At 41.0% G+C, this 20,198-nt stretch overlaps 4 protein-coding genes across 8 annotated transcripts in view; 1 reads left to right on the forward strand and 3 right to left on the reverse strand.

Moving 5' to 3' along the window:
• Positions 1–6,703, reverse strand: part of LOC122017478 (protein PHYLLO, chloroplastic-like) — a 46,749-nt gene extending 40,046 nt beyond the window's left edge. For all 4 annotated transcript variants that reach the window (XM_042575108.1, XM_042575105.1, XM_042575104.1 and 1 more), the window contains exons 1-2: positions 6,456–6,703; positions 6,162–6,377 (exon numbers count right to left, since the gene is read on the reverse strand). Coding sequence is in view for 3 of the 4 variants with exons in the window: in XM_042575105.1 (XP_042431039.1) it covers positions 6,162–6,377; positions 6,456–6,647 (408 nt within the window). In the remaining variant the exon portion in view is untranslated. The remainder of the gene's footprint in view (positions 1–6,161; positions 6,378–6,455) is intronic.
• A 227-nt stretch (positions 6,704–6,930) lies between these two features.
• Positions 6,931–7,952, reverse strand: LOC122013532 (transcription factor MYB80-like). The gene is made up of 3 exons (XM_042569802.1): positions 7,820–7,952; positions 7,603–7,732; positions 6,931–7,534 (listed from the first exon to the last, which is right to left on the reverse strand). The coding sequence occupies exons 1-3, from the start codon at positions 7,950–7,952 to the stop codon at positions 6,931–6,933; spliced, it is 867 nt and encodes a 288-aa protein (XP_042425736.1).
• Positions 7,953–8,493: 541 nt separating this feature from the next.
• On the forward strand, positions 8,494–10,356 carry LOC122017481 (60S ribosomal protein L36a). Its single transcript, XM_042575113.1, has 4 exons — positions 8,494–8,645; positions 9,643–9,822; positions 9,988–10,062; positions 10,141–10,356. Exons 1-4 carry the CDS (start codon positions 8,643–8,645, stop codon positions 10,198–10,200), a joined length of 318 nt encoding a protein of 105 aa, XP_042431047.1. The 5' UTR covers positions 8,494–8,642; the 3' UTR covers positions 10,201–10,356.
• Positions 10,357–11,297: 941 nt separating this feature from the next.
• Positions 11,298–19,662, reverse strand: LOC122017480 (novel plant SNARE 11-like). 2 transcript variants are annotated; one of them, XM_042575112.1, is made up of 10 exons: positions 19,525–19,662; positions 16,020–16,112; positions 15,779–15,872; positions 15,649–15,686; positions 13,944–14,029; positions 13,198–13,277; positions 12,730–12,786; positions 12,560–12,652; positions 12,393–12,467; positions 11,298–11,567 (listed from the first exon to the last, which is right to left on the reverse strand). In XM_042575112.1, the coding sequence occupies exons 2-10, from the start codon at positions 16,034–16,036 to the stop codon at positions 11,493–11,495; spliced, it is 615 nt and encodes a 204-aa protein (XP_042431046.1). In that variant the 5' UTR covers positions 16,037–16,112; positions 19,525–19,662; the 3' UTR covers positions 11,298–11,492. The 2 variants fall into 2 exon arrangements, with proteins under 2 accessions (XP_042431046.1, XP_042431045.1); XM_042575111.1 differs by lacking the exon at positions 19,525–19,662 and adding an exon at positions 16,560–17,059.
• Between the last annotated feature and the right edge of the window lie 536 nt (positions 19,663–20,198).

The following is a 20,198-nucleotide window of genomic DNA, read 5'->3' on the forward strand; positions in this document are numbered from 1 at the left end:
CCAGCACCCTCACCCCTCAGACTCACCTTCACTCTGATCTAACACCCCTTCACCTCTAGCTTGATTACCCTAACTGATACACGTGGATTATCAGAGCAGCGCATGGTCTATCAAGACACGTGGAGTGGTTTGACCGACAAAGCATACCGAACATGGGTGATGGGACCTTCCAATACGGTGATGAGACACTTTCTTTACCACCAATATGACATCCCAACCCATTGTGTTACTAAAGCAGTCCGTGAGAGGACAGAGGTATGTATACATATTCGCACACATCCACTTCCATTAGCCTACTGCAGTTCATCTTCTCACCTCTTTCGCTAGAGATTGACTTGAGCGTTGGAGTGGACGAGCCGGAGTACCCGGCCTCCATTCTAACCCCTCTCTCGCTCTTTTACTTCTCGCAAGCTCTCTAGGCAATTCAGCCCTTTCGACAGTGCTCAATGACTCACTTGTACATCTTCGCAGCATCTTCGGACACCCCACCTTCCTCCTGGCTCTTCCAATGACGAGGACAACTCACCCCCCTCTTCGAAGACTCCACGACATGGTCAATATCGAAGACAGCTCACCCTCTTCTTCCTACATGTCATGGCGACTTAATCAACATTCCAGACACCTTACCGGTGGCTTGTTCTTTGAAGGTCTCAGAGCAGGATTAAATTGGCGTTGTCTGTGGGAACATATATCTAAATTGAGACGTTGAGATGAATGACACCGGAAAACTCCCTACCATCACCTCCCTACCATCACTATGACCTCGGATGATTTAAACAAATATGTCGTCGCCAAGTAGGAAAACAGAATTTTTTGGGGGTCATTTTCGTTCGAACGTTATGCTAGAAGTCTACAAGTCTTTGTCCGAGCAAGATCCTTACTCTCCAGATCCTCGGACGGTGCAGGAGATCCAAATTTCATGCATCAAGTTTTTATATATCTCAGCCTGTTAATCAATGTCATTTTTATGGAGTCGCCTCCATTGTTTTCCCTGACTCTGCAGCCGTTTAGGAGTCGAGAGATCGAGCCTATTATATTCTCTCCCCGACTCCACGGACGTTTGGGAGTCGAGGGATCGAGTCATTCTCTCAGAAGGATCCTCTTCTCGACTCCGTGGATATTCGGGAGTTAAGGGATTGAATTATTCTCTTCCTGGATCAAGTCTTATCATATTCTCTCCAAGACTCCGCGTATGCTCGGGAGTCAAGAGATCGAGCTATTCTCTCATTTGGAGCAGGTTATTCTCTCCCTGGATCGAGTCTTATCATATGCTCTCATCAACTCTTCGGATGCTCGAGAGTCGAGGGATCGAGCTATTCTCTCAGCGGCTTATTCTCTCCCTTAGCGGGATTGAGTCTTATTATATTCTCTTATCGATCTGTAGACGCTAGGGAGTCGAGGGATCAAGCTCATATTATATTCTCTCCCTCAGTGGTATCGAGTCCTATTATATTCTCTCCCTGACTCCGTAGACGCTTGGGAGTCAAGGGATCAAGCTATTATCTCCCTTAGCGGGATTGGTATTATTATTCTCTTTCCGACTCAAAGGGTACTCGTGAGATTGAGCATATTCTTCTCCTCAACTTTATAGACGCTAGGGAGTCGAGGGGAGTCACTCTCTCCTTCAGGGTGATCGAGCTATTATCTCCCCAACTCTGCGGACGCTCAGGAGTCACAGGATCGAGCACATTATTTTCTACCCGACTCCGCAGGCATTCGAGAGTTAAGGGATCAAACTATTCTCTCCCTGACTCCGCAGACAGTGGGAATTGAGTTATTCTCTCAACAAGATCAGATTATTCTCTCCCTTAGTGGGATCAAGTTTTATTATTCACTCCTCAACTCCACGAGCATTCAGAAGTCATGGGATCGAGCTATTATCTCCTTCAACGGGATCGAACACTTATATCCCTGGTTCAGACCAATGGCGTCTATCAACAATTGTCCTTTTCAAGGTTCAACCTCTCCTGACTCAGACATAGTCAGGATAGAGCACTTATATCCCATAATCTCGGACCAACAGTATCCATCAACAATTATTGTTTTCAAGGCTCAACCTCTCTCAACTCGAACATAGTCGGGATCAGTTGCATCCATCAGCAATTGTCCTATTCAAGGTTCAACCTCTCCCGACTCGGATATAGTCGGGATCGAGCACGTATATCCCTTGGTCTCGACCAGTGGCATCCATTAGCAATTGTGCTTTTCAGGACACCTCTTCCGACTCGGATATAGTCGGGATCGAGCACTTATATCCCCTGATCTCTGTCCAACAATGTCTATCAGCAATTGCCCTTTTCAAGACTTAACCTCACCCGACTTGGACATAGTTGGGATTGAGCACTTATATCCCTTGATCTTGGACTAGCCTTGTTTATTAGTAATTGTCCTTTTTAGGGCTCAACCTCTCCCGACTAGAACATAACTGGCCTCGAACTAGAGATCTCCATCAGCAAATGTCCTTTTCAGGACTCAACCTCCCTGGTGTCAAGCAAACAAATATTCTCCGTCGGAATTCTCCAAGAATTCTAAGTCGAATCTCTAATAACTTCTCAACCGAACTCTCTCCGATCGGATCTCCAATGACTTCTCAGTCGAACTCTCCAATGATTTCTCCATCAGAATTTTCCAAGGACTTCTCAGTCAGACTCTCCAACAACTGCTCAGTCGGAAAACACTTAGCCTTACGACATACTCGGAACCACTATCCTTGTGCTAGCGATTCGTCTTACACAGGCCCGAAGTTTTCTTTCTCGACTCCTCAGTCAGAAGACACTTAGCCGTATGACAAGGCTCAGAGCCCCTAGCCCCGCGCTAGCGATTCTCCATACGACAGACCAGGAGTTTCCTTTCCCGACTCGAAGACACTCAACCTTACGACAACCCCGGAGTTTCCTTTCTCGACTCCTTAGTCAGAAGACACTCAGCTTACAACAGGCCCGGAGTTTTCTTTCCCGACTCCTCAGTCAGAAGACACTTAACTTTACAACAGGCTCAGAGCCCCTAGCCCCGTGCTATTGATTCGCCTTACGATAGGTCTGAGATCCTAGTCCTGCATTAGTGATTCGGCTTACAACAGGTCTGGAGCCCCTAGCCTCGTGCTAGCGATTCGCCTTACGACATGCTCGGAGTTTCCTTTTCTGACTCCTTAGTCGGAAGACACACAACCTTATGATAGGCTCAGAGCCCCTAACCCTGCGTTAGTGATTCGCCAAACGACAGCTCGGAGCCCTTAGCCCTGCGCTAGCGATTCTTCTTACGATAGACGCGGAGTTTCCTTCCCCGACTCCTTAGTCGGAAGTGATTATCTTATGACAAGCTTGGATTGCCTTACGACAAGCACATATATCCTAGCCTCGTGTTGGGAAACCTCTTCCCTAAATCCTTAGCCGGATGCGACTCAGCCTTACAACAAACTTGGATTGCCTTACGACAGGCAGGATATCCTAGGCCCGTGTTAGCGACTTCTTCCCCGACTCCTTAGTCAGAAGCGATTCAGCCTTACGATAGGCTTGGATTGCCTTACGATAGAGACAAATATCCTAGCCCTGCGCTAGCGACTTCTTCACCGACTCCTTAGTCGGAAGCGACATCGCCATATGACAGGCTCAATAGTCGAAAGACACTTAGCCTTATGATAGGCTCGAAGCTCCTATCCTTGTGTTAGTGATTCAACTTTATGACAGGCTCAAGGATTTCTTCTTCGATTCCTTAGCGACAGCAATTCAGCCTTACGATCGGTTTAGTGACTCCTTCCCCGACTCCTTAGTCGAAAGCTACTCCGCCTTAAGAAAGGAACGACTATCTTAGTCGATTCAGCCTTATGACAGGCTCAACGATTTCTTCTTCGACTCCTTAGCGAAAGCGATTCAACATTACGATACGCTTAGCGACTCTTTCCCTGACTTCTTAGTCGAAAGTTACTTTGCCTTACGACAAGCACGGATATCCTAGCCCCGACCTAGCGATTTAGCCTCATGACAAGCTCGACAATTCTTTCACCCATATCGCCACAATATAATAGTCCAATCAGTCAAACTCACGTCTCCTTCGACTAAACTTGAGGGAGAGACTGATATCGCCACGTGGACAAAGAGGGGTATTTTTGGTTTTCCCCTCTACTTTCCCTAAGGCCCCCTTTTCTTACGAGATCCCCCTTTTTTCTCATGCGAGCTCCTCCTCCCTCACACCATCACCGCCTCCGGCCTTAGCCGATCACCTCTCCTCATTCTACACGCCCGACCGCCGACACTGTTCCATGGTCCACGTGAGCAACCGCATCCGTCCTCCACTACGACCATCATCTCCTAGACGCCCCTTCCTCACACCGCTGAGGGACTCCTCTTTCTCACCACCTTCGTCGATCCTCCATCACGAAGGAGCGTTGGCGACAAATTTACCCTCTTCTTCTTCCTCTCCTTCGGTTGAACAACTTCTAAATCCAATAGGGGCCGAGAAATGTTGCCCCTCCTTTCCCCTCTCCTGTCCAATCCAAGGTACCCCTTCATCTCTACCGTCAACTCCAATCTCTACATCATCATTGCCAGAGCCCGCCAGACCCCCGACGAGACGTGGATCAACCTCTGGCAGCTTTCCCCCCTTTTTGGGACACAACCCAGCTAGGGTTTTGCTAGGGTTTTGGGAGGCTTCATTTTTAGACAGCCTCACGACCTCCCTCGATGCCTTCGCCAGCAGATCCACAGATCCGCAGATCGTTGTCCGCCTGCTGCCCCTCTTCGCCTCCCTATGCTTCCACGAGATCCTTCTCGTCTTCCACTACCTCAAGATACTCCTGCACTACCTCCTCACACCGCCTTCTCTATCTCTCTCACGATAGGCGGCTTTGCTTCTAAGCCTCCTGGAGCCCTCCAACCTTTGAGCCCTTGCCGCGTGCCCTTGTTGTGCTCCGCATCCCTAAGTCCTCCTGCCTTCGAGCCCTTGCCGCTGCGCACCCCCGTTGCCGCTCACCCCCGCTGTGCTCTGCCTCCTATAGCCCTCCGACCTCTAAGCCCCGCCTTCGCGCACGCGCACCCCGGCTGTGCCCTGCCTCCCGAAGCCCTCCGGTCTCCTTGCCCTCGCCATCCGTGTGCTCCAGCACCGAGGCAAGGAGGGTGCAGAGATCGTTTCTTGTGATAGACCTACGCTTCTTTTTGTCTAGGTCTCGTCTCCGAGGTCTTCTCCGACCTAACACCCTTGCCTTGCTCAGGAGCGATTCCACAGCCGCTAATCCAGCTCTCTATTTAGCCTCGCCAATCCCGATCTAGCTCCTCTCCACTCGGCCCCGTCGATTGGGCACCCAGCTCATCTTCGATCAATCTTGTCGTTTGAACGCTCTAACTCCTTCACCTCTAGCATAATTACCCCAACAGATCAAAAGCACGTGGAGCAACACGTGGATTATTAGAGCAGCATATGGTCAATCAGGACACGTGGAGCAGTATGGCCGACATAGCGTGACCCACTTCTACCGTACTGGACATAGGTGATGGGAAACTTTCTTTATTGCGGATATGACATCGCACCCCTTTGTGTTACAAAAGGCATCTACTCTCACGGATAGAGGTATGCATATACATTCACACACATCCACTTCTACTAGCCTACTACTATTCATCTTCTCATCTCCTCCCGTTGGAGACTGATTTGAGTGCCAACGTGTATGAGCCGGGGCACTGCGGCATCCATTTTAATCCCTCCCTCATTCTTTTACTCCTAGCAGGCTCTTTAGGCGAGTGAACCCTCCCACAATGCTGGGTGACACACTTCTACAGCTCCACATGCATCTCCGGCCGCCCCACCTTCCTCCTGGCTCTTTTGGCAATGAGGATAGCTCACCACCCCCCCTCTTAGAGACTCTACGACTTGGTCAATATAAGAGACAACTCACCCTCTTCTTACTTCAGGTCATGACGACTAAGTCAACATTTCAGATAGCTTACCGGCTCATTTTTCGATGATCTCATAGTAGGATCAAATACCCTAAACCCTAAACCAAAGATGGGTGTTCTTTTTAATGGTGAGGCAAAAAGTTCATTAGCAACTTGGAAAAGAGTATGCAGAAGACCAGAAGCGGTGCTAGTTCCAAGTAATTTTTCAAAATATTAAGGGATTAAGCCATTCTGAGTAATCCTGGCAAGATTCGTGCTAAATCTTTATCAGACCTGGAATCTCATGACGCCGCTCCTCGTACGTGGTGGGTTAACCTTGAACTCCTCGACCGCCACCTTTATCTTGTCAAACCCTGCCGCCAGCGAAAGAGCAGAGGGCAGAACTCGAGTTGCACAAATATCCACCGGCAAATCCAAGTCTTCCACTCCCACGATCCGATCAGCGTCGATCTCCAGCCCCCTTTTATGACAACCACGATCTGCATTTACCTAGCAGAAAGAGATACGTCGGCAAGGCGAAACCGACACCGAAAAGTGAAAAGAAGAAAGTAAAGGAAATGTGGGTACATGAAACTCCATCTCCGAACGCGAACGGAGAATCCTGAAGCGACGGTGGGGGAGACGTGATCGACATGGGAGATCAGGTCCAACTATGCTAATGGCGCCTGGGAGGACGGGAAAGAGGCGGGGATTGAGGAGATCGAAGGGTGAGGGTTTGGAGGATGACGAAGAGAGATGGAGCAAGCTGAGCGCTAGCATCTCCGCCCAAGAGAGCGAGCGAGAGGATGGGGCGAAGGAGCGCCCGAATGCAACGGTCTTCTGCGCTGGATAAGATTGCTATGAATGTATAGAAACGATAGGGGGTTCATGGGCTTGATGGGCCTTAATTGCATAGACCCAAAAAGACTCCGGGTTGCATTTATCAATAAAATAGAAGGAAAAAAAATAAACAAAAATGTCTTTCGTAATAAAATAAAATAAAAAACACCATTTTATTTGCTTTTCTTGCTCGCTTATTTCCCTCCAAATGAACACGGCCTAATTAAGGATGCATCAACATCAAATCACAAGGCAAATCCCAGGGAACGCAGTCGGATCCCAACACGCCGGCACCGGCGCCTTCTCTTCCTGCAAATTTTTCTCCCACTCCCTCCTCCTCAATTTTTCCGTTCAGTCCCACAATGCCACACCGTCTGCCCCCACCGGCGTCGGTGCTCCACGCGGACCCTCCCCCCAAGTCGTCGTCGACCAAGCCGGACAGCTGCATTCCATTCGACGACGGCGGTTCACAGCCATCCACCATGGCCTCGATCCAGACCTTGTCGCAGGAGCTTAGTTCAATAACTTTTTCGTCCCCAATATTATTAACACCGGAAGCTAAACTGAAGCACGTAGTTGAAGCAGGGCTCTTTTTGGCGAGCAGATGGAGCATCTCGTCCTTGAAGGAGCCGAGGGCGGCCTCGGCGAGGTGAACAACCTGCGGGGGATCGAGCGCGGTGGCGATCTCGGCGATGAGATGGGAGAATGGCTTGTGAGTGACGGGGTCGATGCCCATCCCCGTCAGCTTCTTCTTCAACTTGGTGTTCCAGTGATTCTTCACGTCGTTGTCCGTGCGCCCCGGCAGCTGCCCTGCTATCATCGACCACCTGCTACATCTAACTAATTTAAATCTGAATTAAATGCTAATTTTAATATAGATTTAAATTTATTCTACCTGTTTCCCAGGACGCCATGCAGTTTCACTATGGTTTGTTCCTCGGACTCCGAGAACTCGCCGCGCTTGAGGTCCGGGCGAAGGTAGTTTGTCCACCGGAGTCGACAGCTCTTTCCACATCTTTGCAATCCTATTAAAAGAAATGAAGCCTGAAGTTGCATTTATAAAGCAGAGTATTGTTAATCAGATTGGAGAGGAGCCTCTTTTACTAACTTACCAGCGTTCTTCGGAATTAGACGCCAATTGCGAGTGCCGTGTTGTTGGATGTAGGAGGCGAGCTTGGTGTCTTCCTCCGGCGTCCACTGTCCTCGCCTCACGCTCTCCCTCTCGCAACAAGGAATCCTCCCCATCTAGCTATTGGGTTTATTAATTAAAGTTTCAGACATATATAATCAAGCTTCTTTTCATTTCCTTGACTTGGGGAAATAATATCACTTGGAGAAATTAAACTAATTGCTGCTGTTCTTCTTTTTGTATGATGTTTGAAATATATATAGTGGCTGACGGAGGAGCGCATGTGTGGGTGCAAATGAAGGATAAGGCGGCTTGAGATGCATGATTTGGAATAGAAAATTCAACGCCCGTCGAGGGCGTGAAGCGGAGGCAGGTTGCTCACCCGCACCGCAAGGAGAGCCTGGTCAAAACTACTCTCCTCTTCAAACTTAGTCTGTGCTGATGACGCTCCTTGTAACTATGCTATTTTTCAACATTTCTGTCTTGTTTAATCATTTTAGGTTAAATTTTAATATTTAAATTAATCACAACCATAAGTTTTTTACTTGCGCATTTAGTAGCCGTCCTTATTTTGTAAGTCCACATCAAAACAGAAAGGCATTGTCCCTTATTAATTGGGCTTTAGGCTCCTGATCCCATAAGCCCATCTATAAATACGAGAAAGGGCAAAATCGATATTCTCACGATTCGAAACCCTAGCCCCAGATCGATAATCGCCAACCTAACTATATATAACCAGCGTCCCAGATCCGGCCGTCCTGTCTCGGAAGGCTTGGGAGCGAAAGCGCGGACGCAGAGCGGCAGCCATGGTACTGAGAATCCGATCTGCTCTATTTCTCCATCAGATTTGAAATTCATGGTTTCTTTTCTTCTAAGTACTGTTATTTTGAATTTTGAATGAAAATTTTGTGTGGTGAGGCGGTACAGATTTGTGATGCTATGTTTTTGTTGCTTTCATTTAAAATAGGGAGTGTCTTGGTGATAAAGGAGCATCGTTGTCTCGTAATATTTTTTTTTAATTGTATTTACGATCTGGGATGCTGCCTTAGTCTGCTTCCTTCGCCATGTCTCACGATTGTGCTGTGAACATCAGTTGAACCAATATATTTTATGGAGTTGCAATTTTGAATTGTAACCGAAGGGTTGCTTGCCATCTAGCACTAACACAATCGTTGGATTGGAGAGATCAATCATCTTATAAATTTCTTCTCAATGAATATGTTTTCTTTATTTAGAAGGGAAATAAAATAAAAAAGGTTTTGTTCACTTCATTGGGAAAATATGGAACTAACATCTACTTAAAGGATAGAACTGGTACTGATTTATAGAATCCATCTAACTCATGCTTGGCGCAAGTCAGTGCTCGGATAAGATTTTGTTATGTGTTTTTTCCCAATGAAAAATGTCATTTTAATCTTCATTTTTATTTAATAGATGAATCTGTTGTTTTATGAGGAAAAATGTAACATGGGAACTGGAATTTTTATTGGAGATTAAATGGTTATTAGAATTTAAAGTCATTATTTTAAGCATTAGAGTAACCGTAGTATAAAAAACACTTGGAGTTGACTATTATCTATTTTTCTAGCCTTTGAGTTTTCATTTACACAATATCTTTGTAAATAGTGTTCACGTCATTTACATGTTTACACAACAATTTTCTTGAGATCTCGCATGTCTAACTCTAATTAATTTGACTTACCCAATGAGAAACCTCCATCAATTTGGTTTTTTCTTTCCTTTTAGAAAGTTCTATTCTGTCATGATGGCTGATATTGCTGATTTATCATTCTATTCTATTGACAGGTGAACGTTCCCAAGACAAAAAAAACCTACTGCAAGAATAAAGCTTGCAAGAAACACACCCTCCACAAGGTCACACAATACAAGAAGGGAAAAGATAGGTTGTCAGCTCAAGGAAAGCGCCGTTATGACAGGAAACAGTCAGGTTATGGTGGACAGACGAAGCCTGTTTTCCACAAAAAGGTATCTAGAACCATTGTTCCTTGAGGAACTGTTTCTGAAGCATTGGCGATCATTTTCAGGATTGGCTTCTGCCAATTTACAAAGCATATTATGAATAAGTTTATGCCACAGTTTGTTCTGTTCATAGTAGTTGCAAGTGTTCATGCAAGAAGTGTTGGTTTGCAGGCAAAAACAACCAAGAAGATTGTGTTGAAGCTGCAATGCCAGAGTTGCAAACACTACTCTCAGCATCCGATAAAGGTACACTAGTAATAATCCACTGGAAATTCAGGATTCTTCAGCTGGAACTGATTACACTGTTCGCCTTTTCTTTTTCAGAGGTGCAAGCATTTTGAGATTGGCGGAGACAAAAAGGGGAAGGGAACCTCACTCTTCTAGTTCTGTCTTTTGGACATTTTATGCAATTTTCAACTTCACTTATAATGGTAGATCTAGTTTGTTATTGGAGATCTTGATGCTAGTTATTCGACAATTTATTTGTCCTTGCTTGACATCATGAATGAACAAGTAAAACGAGTATTAAGTTGCCTTTTATTGCCCATGTCTTTTATGATATAAAAGAATGTACTTGCTTTTCTGGGATTGTTTGGTAGTGAATCTTGTTTTGTGGCATACCGAGTTGAATGCTTGACGCCAGGAATTGAATTGTTGTACATTCAAAGTGAAAAATATAACAATAATAGAGGCGGAATTGTACTCGTAAGACTTCTTGACCAAGGGTTGGGATAATATTAGATAATATTATTATAACTCAGTTTGGTAGACTTGTTTTTTCGGATTTTAAAATCAAAATTTGAAAGCAGAAAACATAGGTATAATTATAAAAGGGAAAAGGTGCTTGATATTAGAGATATTCTTCATTTGCTTGGTGAACTATGAGAACAAGCAACTGTGACGAATATTTAGCCTGGTCAGCTTCGTGTTCTGGAAACTCACAGTGAGAATCAACAATGGGCAACGAATGCAAGGGAGCACGAAGGTGAACAAGTGTCATTGGCAATGAGCGTGACGGCTTCGGGTAACAGTCGCATTGTAGCCAACAGAAGAAAGGATTAGCGTAAATGAAGGTAGAGATGTTAAGGCACAAACAAGCAAACCATTAAGATATTTTAGCTCCCTTCCTCTCGATTGTTGAACAGGAGTAAATAACTCCATGGATTCCCTCCTCAAATCCTATCTCCTCTCCTTTCAAATAAAGCTTAAGGATCATCAGATTCAAACGGTCCCAAATGCAATTTCAGTTAACAAATGCAGAAATAGACCATAAACTTTGGGTTGGATATATACCATATACATCTTCATAGACAAAATGTTGCTCTGATTAATCAAAATTTATACTGATAAAAAAACATAAAAGTGGTTAAAAAAAATCAAAGGAAGCAACACAATGGATAAAGCTGAGTGATGACAAATATTAGATTGAATGAGGAAGAATATCAGACTGTTCCAAATGCAGTTTCAAACTTTCGAACAAATATATAAATAAACCGTGAAATTTAAGCAAGGCAGACCATATACATCTTTATAAAACAAAATGTTGTTCTGACCATAAAAAGTGATGAAAAAACAAAAGAAAAGAACACATAAAATAGAGAAAGTATTCAATAATAGATGGCAAATAAAACTACCGTGCATGAGGAAGAATATGAAATCCAATAGTGATATAGATATTACAGAAGTTTCCTTGCAGCTGGAGGAGCAAGTCCAGGAATGTCCACTATGTCTTTGTTATTTGGATGCACAAGCTGGATTACCGGAGGAAATTTGGTTACAAATAACTAAAAGTAAATGAACGAATAAAGAGGAAATTTCTTTTATTTTCTTTTCCCATCGAGTTTGCTAATTTACATATTACTATAAAAAACTAGAAGATTATTTTTTTACTTGTAAAATAGTAATGTTTTGACCTATGGTGTGGTCCAGGTAATGGTCGTCCTATTCAAATTGTCCTAAAGTTCTCAAGCTCTTGTCACTTTACAACCCCTACGCATTAACAACATTGATTTATGGAACAAAATAATGCAAGGATTAGTATCCCATGCCTATGTCACATCACGTGCAAAAAAAAATATTAATTCCAATTATTAAGAATAAAATGATAAGAGTTTAAAAACTCTATGAAGCATGATAAGAATTTAAAAACTCTATGAAGCATTGTGTCACAAGACATTTTGTAAAGGAGATAAATTAAAATGGGCAAACAGAAATTTCAAATCCTATTTTGTCATTGATCATCACCTTGACCTAATGGTGCAAAACCCAATAATAAAATGGTAAGATTTTTTTTGCAAAGGTAGGGAGGAAAAAATGTAATATCACATTCAATGGGTGGAAACTCTGGGGGCAAGCTGAAACTTGCTAAGTCATGAATAGCCTTACATATTCCATGTTAAATATGTTAACTGAGTTTCATAAAAGCCTTTAATCAGAAAGAGGAAAACATTTTAGTCCAGATAAGTTGGAGTCTAATAGGCTAATTCTAGGTTTGGTGATGGATTTTATATTTTAATGGTATCTTCAATAAGGAAATTAAATGAGAATCAAAGGGTTAATGCTAAATAACCACCCACCTTTACAATTATAATTGCTATAACTCCCATCACTATAAGGAAGAGCATCGCCATTATGCACCGATCAGTCGCCACCTAAAATACATAATCAGAATACTCGCCATGATAAGTTTGGAACTGAAACAGGACGATAGATAAGCCTCCTGATAAATTCTTGAGAAACCAACCTGTCTTCCAATTTCCTTCACCAGTTTAGATGCTTTCTTGATGGAAAACTGGATTGAATCAAGTTCATTTACGATTCTACTCATTTGTTCGGTCTGCCATATTTTAGAAGGTTTTAGGAATACTGGAAGCAATGTGTTTCCTTGTGTCTATAAGGTGACTATTAACTGACCTGTGCCTTGAGAGAAGCTGCAGTTTCTGCTCCAACATTGATGGTCTCTTCGACAACCTATGTATTAAATCAATCAAAGTTAACTAAATACCAGAACTTTGCAAATAACTATGGAATAGCATGGGTTAATGAAAACCAATTTAATTTTCATGTTACAAAAAAGCAAAATCTTAATTAGAATACTAGAAACTATCATAAATAGAAGAGGAATAATCACCTCATTAGGCATTCAATATACAAGTAATTATTTTCCTTTCCTTGTTGAACAATACATAAGAAAATGTTCCTTTTATCTCTCAAATGAAATATGAACAATAAAAAACCTGTGTGATCTCAATTATCTAAATAAGACTTAAGGATGAATTACCACAGTGCAATTTAAAGGAGTTCAAGCATATCCTAATGACTCAATTGAGAAAAATGGGGTCAATTTAGAGAACAATATGAAATCAAATTGAAGGAATAAACCTTCTTTGCCCTGTCAATAGTCTGATCCGTTTCATCCATCATATGGTTTCCATGATCCATCAACTGTTGATTTGTCATCGCTGAGAGACAAGAAATTCAGCTTTTAGATTTTCTCCAATTGTTTCTTGCAAAAAAAAAACATCAGAAGAAAACCATAGAAGATCCTCTATTAACCTTGACTTGGTAAAGTTGAGAAGGTTGTCCAAAATGCATAGGTATAATGGCAGATGTATAACTAATGAGATAAATAATTCCTAATTAGGAATGCTACGTTTCCACTTGGACATGAGACTGATAATATGGGTGGATCAGAATGGATTACACAATAAATTTACTCATTGTTTTATTCACACAAAGTAACCACTACAAATTTATTATCATGTTGAACCAAACAAATACCTACAAGTTAAACCAGAGTCTGATAGTGAACAATTTTCTGGAAAAGGTTTATGGTTGAAGGGCCGCCATTGTTTTCTTATTGTCCTCACAGCAACCACATCATAATTTTATGTAGAGTGAAGTGTCTTTCTTCAGAACTACAAACGAACACTTACGAACCTTCAATGATTTTAAATGTGACGTTAAGTTCAATGTGAATGATGTATCCATTTTGACAAATGTGAAGTCAAGAGTTCTAAACAATACTATTTGATCATCTCCTTTTAAAATGTTAGTTTTTTTTCAGTATGTTTAAATGCACTTGAAGTTAGACAATGAAACTATAGGCCACGAAAAAGAATACTTACATGATGCCAATTGAACATTTTCTTCCCCAAACCCATCACCACCAGGTCCATCAAAGAGATCAATCCTTTTATTTTCACTTGCATGCCTGTATCAACCAAAAGCAATTTATAAAGGAACTATTGCAAGGTTTAGTTAAGCAATCATCGCCAACATGACAACTTTATGTGTGTGCAAGTGAAATGCAAGGATAAACAAACACTTATTGCTAAATCCAAGTGTTTATTGTCAAGTAAGAAAAGGTTTGACTAATCAAACAAACACTTCAACTATTTTTTTTCCAGCTCATTTAGCTTTTATTTGTATTTCCATGTCACTCTGGCATTGGAGTAGCAGAAGGTATAATCATCAATGCAATAAAATTTCTAGCAGGCATAACTCACATCAACTTCGCCTTAGTGGAAGGCCACATATTGTGTACTTGCAGAATTTTCAACAGTGTAATTTAATAATTCTGCTAGCACAATATTGTTTCCAATTATGATAATACTAAATAGCAAATGCATAACAAACTACAGAATTTTGGTTGTAATACTCAAACATTTTATGATTAGCTCATAAATCATAAACTCAACATAAGATGACCCCCTAGCTATTCTGAAACTCATTAAATAAATTGATTAACAGAACTAATACTAGAGTAACAATAAAAGCAACCCGATGCACGAAGGTCCTGCCAACGCGGGTCCCGGAGAAGGGTCAATTGTACGTAGCCTTCCTACTTTGAAAGACGCTATTTCCGAGACTCGAATTCATGACCTCTAGGTCACACGGTAGCAACTCTACTGTTGCGCTAAGGCTCCCCTTCAATACTAGAGTAACAACAGAATCACAGAAAAATAAAAGGGCAAGCATTGTCGATGGCAATTAAAATGGATCATCTATAACAAGAAAGTCCAAAAATTTTATAGTGCTGTTTCTACCAGAAAATTCTTTGAAAAGGCATTTAAAAAGAATAACTCAAGTTATATAGAACATTATATTCTCTCAAAACTGCAAAATCAATGATGTTGCTATTGAGAGTAAGCAAAAAAAGCATGAACTGATAACTAGACTAAATGCTAGAAAACTTAGACCAAATCAGTCCAAACTAGATTTTCAGTTTACTACAAACATATAAGCATTGATGGAACCGTTTTTTGTGATTACTCTAAATAAGACAGACAAACAATCATAAAGAATAACTCAAATCACCTCAATAAATGAAAATTAGTGACAAAACTATTAGAAAAAAAAGAATGGATTGTTAACTTGACTAAATCACACTAAAATTTCAACCAAATCAAACCCTAGCTAGTATATCCATTTGCAAAAGCATTGATTGAAATGTTTTTTGTCATACTCTAAATAAGAAAGAAAGATAAACTAAGAATTGCATTTATGATTAAAGGAAACATAGAGACTTTGCTTCACACGGATTCATCAGCTTGTGTTTCTGGTTGTCCAATTTCCAAATTGTAAAAACCTCACTAACATAAACTATCAAGTCTCAGAAAAGAAAGATGTTGATGTTCCACTCCATATCAATGATACATTTTATCAACGAGAAGGCCACCATGTTTTAACCAATTGATAATTAAGGAAAAATGTTTACAACATTCTGCTGTAAACATAAAAATAGGTCGAATGCAAAAAAGTAGGATAAACACCAAAATTTCATCAACTTCAGATGAGGAAAAAATAAATAGCAGGGACAGAACTACTCACTGCTTTTTCAGAGCAACATATGAGTTCAGTTCTTTAATCTGTTCAAGCAAAGTCAATGAATTAATAAGTTGATGTTTGCAATAAAAGGATTGTGTAATCATGTATCATAAGAGTTTGAAGAAAATGGTACCATTGATTGTTTTCTCTCATTCAACATCCTATTTTTATCCTGTGGATTCCTAGTCTCCTCTTCCTTCGCGACCCTTTCAAACTCCTTGATAAGTCTGATATACTCAATTATTCAAAGTTCCAATTATAAGACAATTGTGATTATAGGGTAAAGACAACAAAAACAGTGAAAAAACTATCACAGAGGAAACTAAATAATAATAGTGACTATTCTTTAACAAAGAGTATTTCTATGAGTGTACCTCTTGCATTCCCTCATCTTGTCAGTCAGTTCCTCTAACTGTCTACTTCGTCTGTTGGCATCCTTGATCTTATCCAGTTTTTGAAATCCACTTCTGCAAAACCATCAACCAACGTACTAAATCATTACAATATATATCCATAAGAAATCAGGACAATGAATCATTATTATATGTCACTTAAATTGTCTAAACAAACTACAATTTCCAGCAATTAAGGAAGGCTGCGACTTCTGAACCACAATTATGCTAGATGCCAAGAGCATTAGTATCAAGTATATGACGTTTCTGCCTTTTGGAGAAAAACAGAAACATGAAAAATAGTATACTTATGTTAAAAAAAATTCCTAATTAATTTTTTAACCATACAATAATTGATAAGTACCACAACAGTCTATTGCCATTTGCAAATATCTATTGATAAGGAGATTGTCGTTTGCAATATCTACTAAATTAAATTCCAAAAAAAAAAAATAGCAAGAAAAAGAAATTCCTCCTCGTCCTACATAAATGCATTGTTTAAGAAAGGTCATTAATTCTTACGATAAAGCCCGAAATATATCGTTGATCTGCCCTTCTGTAAGGGCCAATTCCTCGCTGATATCAGGCAAGTCCATTTTCAAATAGGAACTCTCCTGGACGAGGATTGACCACCTCTACCAATCAAGATCGACCCTTTCCCGACGTGAGCAAATCCAGCAAAGGATGCCCGTTTTCAGAACACCGACTTCAGCTCCCTCTACGCCCCACGATGTCCAGGCGACACATTACGGAATACGACTAGAATCCATCCACGGCGGCCAGATCCAGTCGCTGCGGGACGCCAAGGCTTCAGATCGTGGCCGAGGAAGTCGAGCTGGGGGAATCCTAGAAATCGCCGGCTACCGGCGATGCTGGATTCGATGCAGGCCAGGCAGGACACGGCGGGGGGAGGGCGGACCTAGGGTTCATAGAATGGGCGTGGAAATCTCGTCGTTGGGGGCACGAACGCGACACGAGGTCGCAACGGTTGCGAAGCTTTCTCGACAGCTCGAGCTCTTTTATTACCATTTTTAAGGTTGTTTGTTGGAGGTTTATCTATTTATTGCCACTTTCTATAATTTGAAATTTCGGTTAAAAATACATTCACTGTCATGGCCACTAAAAATACTGAATTGAAATTTCCATAAAAGATCCATGATGTATTTTTTTTGTATTTTGAAAAATTACTTTTTCCCTAAAAAAATAAAACACTATAATCCAAACTCCCCTAGTAGTAGTACAGCCCTGATCGTTTATCAAGAATAATAATTATGTTAGCTTTAAGGTCAACTTCTATTTCAAAATGTCCAACTAAGATTTTTAGCATTTTTCTGTATAAAGTATTTTTTTATTGTTTCTCTACAATAATTTGATTTAGAAATCAACCTAAACATTTAATTTGTTGACTACAAAATTCAATATTTTTAAATTACAACTTGCCCATTTAATCTCATAGGTTAGATGTATTTTTTAAAAAAAGGCAAAATTAATGGATTTTATTTCAACAAGTTGATTGGCGCAGCAGCTTAATAAATTAAAATCAAAATCCCAAGAAAGATAGCATTCATTATATTGCCCATCGAATCCGATGTGTACATATTTAAATATTAAGAGCTTGATTTAGATAATTTCTCTACCATTTAATTTTTAAAATGAAATAAAAACAGGAATACACACTTTCCATTCATTGGCACCTCCCCTATCACCTCTGCAGCTACCTCACAAGTACTGAGAATTCAAAAACAACATGAAGATTAAATCACCCTTGGAATCAGTATGAATTATCCATCAATCTATTTAACTTACAAAAGACTCATCTAATGGTGGATCCGAGTCATCCAAAGCTTCTTCTACAATTGAAGATGGGTCATTTCAGACCTTGTACCATCCGAGTCATGACTCGATCCTTGTGGCTGGGCTGGTGATACTGGTTTTGGTGCTATGTGTTTCTTGATCAGGGTATGAGACACTTCTCTTCATGGCGAGGTTGCAGAGATTATATACATGCTGCATTATGCTAGCTACGCTAATTCACAATAGCCTAAAGAGGTTGTGATCGAACCGAAACAAAACATAGCTAGGGTTAAAGGATAACTATAATTAGTAGCAATTAATCATTTTTGCTCTATCCAGTGGGTGTGGGAGTACTACAACACTTTACCCTAGCTAGTTTTCACACGCCTACTCTCATGGTAAAATGAAGGGAGAGACATTGCTCACTCAACGATAGTTCAGTTGGGAGGTCTCACTCAGTGGTTTTCTTCATCTATATTAAGAATCCCATTAGTATATTGAGGGTTGGCTACACTTAATAATGGCCCAGTTAAAAGGAGTCAAAATTCAACAAATGCTGAAAGTCACAGGGGCTCTTACAGCTGAATTGTTTGCAATTGAGAGTAGTTTGGAGGCACATTGGATCTGAGGTTATCACAGGATTATACAGGAAACTGAATCAATCCTTGTTGATACTGTAAATTTGATTTGTGAATGGAACAGTTCCCTCATTCACTGACACCTTTTGGCATTCACTAAAAACATATCCAATAATCAAACCAAACAAGAACACAGGAAGAACCAGGAATTCGAGCAATAGATACTAAATGTTGTACTCAATCAAATAACAAAAGGAAACTGACATCTCCATATACTGGGTGTCAAGAGGTATTTCCACATTAATTAAACCAGCAATTTCATAATTCACATTCTTAATTATACAACTCTGCAATCCCAATATAAGACCTTGACAATTATAGACAAAGATATCAGCAACTGTCTATCAGATATGCTTCCCATACAAAAATACACGAGAAAAACATATCCAGTAATCAAGCTAAATAAAAACACAGGCAGGACTAAAGAATTCAAGCAGTAGATAATAAATGTTGTACAAAATCACAATAACAAAGGAAGTTCTGGTAAATACATGTTATCAAGAAGTTTTTCCACATTGATCAAACTATCGAACTTCATAAATCATATTCTGAAGTATATGACATACAAATCTTTAATGAAATATACCACTCTGCAATTCCTATACATGACCTTGACGATTATAAACAAATATCGACAACTATCTATCTGATGTGCTTCCCATAAGAAAACTAAACAAAAAACATATCCAGAAACAAAATCAAACAAGAACACAGGGAGAACAAAGGAATTCGAGCAAGGGATACTAAAAGCTCCATAAAATCGAATGACAAAGGGAAACTCTGACATGCCCAAAAACTTGTTATCAAGAGGCATATCCAAAAACTAACACTCATGATTCAGATCTCGCAACTGTTGACACTTAAATATCTCAATTTTCAATTTAGTAACAGCATTCAACCAATTTAAGGATATAAATATATAAACAATGAAGCAAAACAAGATCAATTCTTGCAGATTTGCTGAAAGAAACTCTAGTCATCTCCTTACTTTTTAGGAGGAGGAGGAGGAGACGACGAGAGCAATGAAAGAGAATTTAACCTTTCCAAAACCTTACCACTCTCGACGACAGTCAAAAGCATCTTGAACCTCTTCAAGACCTCATTTTTATCAGAATCCATCAGCATTTTCCGTTTCTCAACCTTCGTCTTCCACGCCGCGACCTTCTCCTTTCTCTCCGTTTCGGCAAGTTCCCTCTTCATCTCGTGGAATGCAAACGGCGGCGAGCCACCCGATGCCTCGGCCGCCGTCTCTGGCTTCGATGGCGACGGCCCCGCCGGCTGGTCCTGTCGCTGCTCCACGCATTCCTCGGGGCGGCGCTTACGGAGGACGATCGATCGGTGAGCATGGGGACGGCTTTTGATGATAGCGTCCATGACGCCGGCGATCGTCGTTAAACAACGTCAACCGAAATCGAAGGCCAGGAGGATAGAGATTGGTGACCTCTCTCGTTCACAGTCGCTCCCAATTCCGGTGGGCCTTTCTTCTACGGTCGATTAGGATTTAGGATCGCGAATTAGGTGGTTTTGATAGGGAATTAGGGTTTAAGAAATGTGCCGAGGAAATTTGTTAAATCATAGTTTGTCTCTCGAATTCGTAATAAGAATTACTAGTTAACCTCGATAGTCTTAATAGAAGTGCTCGTATTTTAAGCAAATCCATTTATACTCAAAAATATTGGGGATAGTTTTAATATATTTATAGTTAAATACGTAATTTTGGATAAATTGC

Source organism: Zingiber officinale, chromosome 8B (genome assembly GCF_018446385.1).
Source record: "Zingiber officinale cultivar Zhangliang chromosome 8B, Zo_v1.1, whole genome shotgun sequence".
In the NCBI taxonomy this organism is placed as follows: Eukaryota; Viridiplantae; Streptophyta; class Magnoliopsida; order Zingiberales; family Zingiberaceae; genus Zingiber; species Zingiber officinale.

Bases quoted from the DNA above. Each gene is read 5' to 3' on its own strand.
- LOC122017480 (XM_042575111.1), bottom strand. From the start codon at position 16,633: ATGGACTTGCCTGATATCAGCGAGGAATTGGCCCTTACAGAAGGGCAG. The intron at 13,278-13,943 runs GTAAGTATTCTT...CTTGTCTCTCAG, and splicing joins AAATGTTCAATTGGCATCAT to CGATGACAAATCAACAGTTG. The intron at 12,653-12,729 runs GTCAGTTAATAG...AAAATATGGCAG, and splicing joins CAGCTTCTCTCAAGGCACAG to ACCGAACAAATGAGTAGAAT.
- LOC122017481 (XM_042575113.1), top strand. The intron at 9,823-9,987 runs GTATCTAGAACC...GTTGGTTTGCAG, and splicing joins AGCCTGTTTTCCACAAAAAG to GCAAAAACAACCAAGAAGAT. The intron at 10,063-10,140 runs GTACACTAGTAA...TTTCTTTTTCAG, and splicing joins ACTCTCAGCATCCGATAAAG to AGGTGCAAGCATTTTGAGAT.
- LOC122013532 (XM_042569802.1), bottom strand. From the start codon at position 7,952: ATGGGGAGGATTCCTTGTTGCGAGAGGGAGAGCGTGAGGCGAGGACAG. The intron at 7,733-7,819 runs GTAAGTTAGTAA...TTCTTTTAATAG, and splicing joins TCTAATTCCGAAGAACGCTG to GATTGCAAAGATGTGGAAAG. The intron at 7,535-7,602 runs GTAGAATAAATT...TAGATGTAGCAG, and splicing joins CATGGCGTCCTGGGAAACAG to GTGGTCGATGATAGCAGGGC.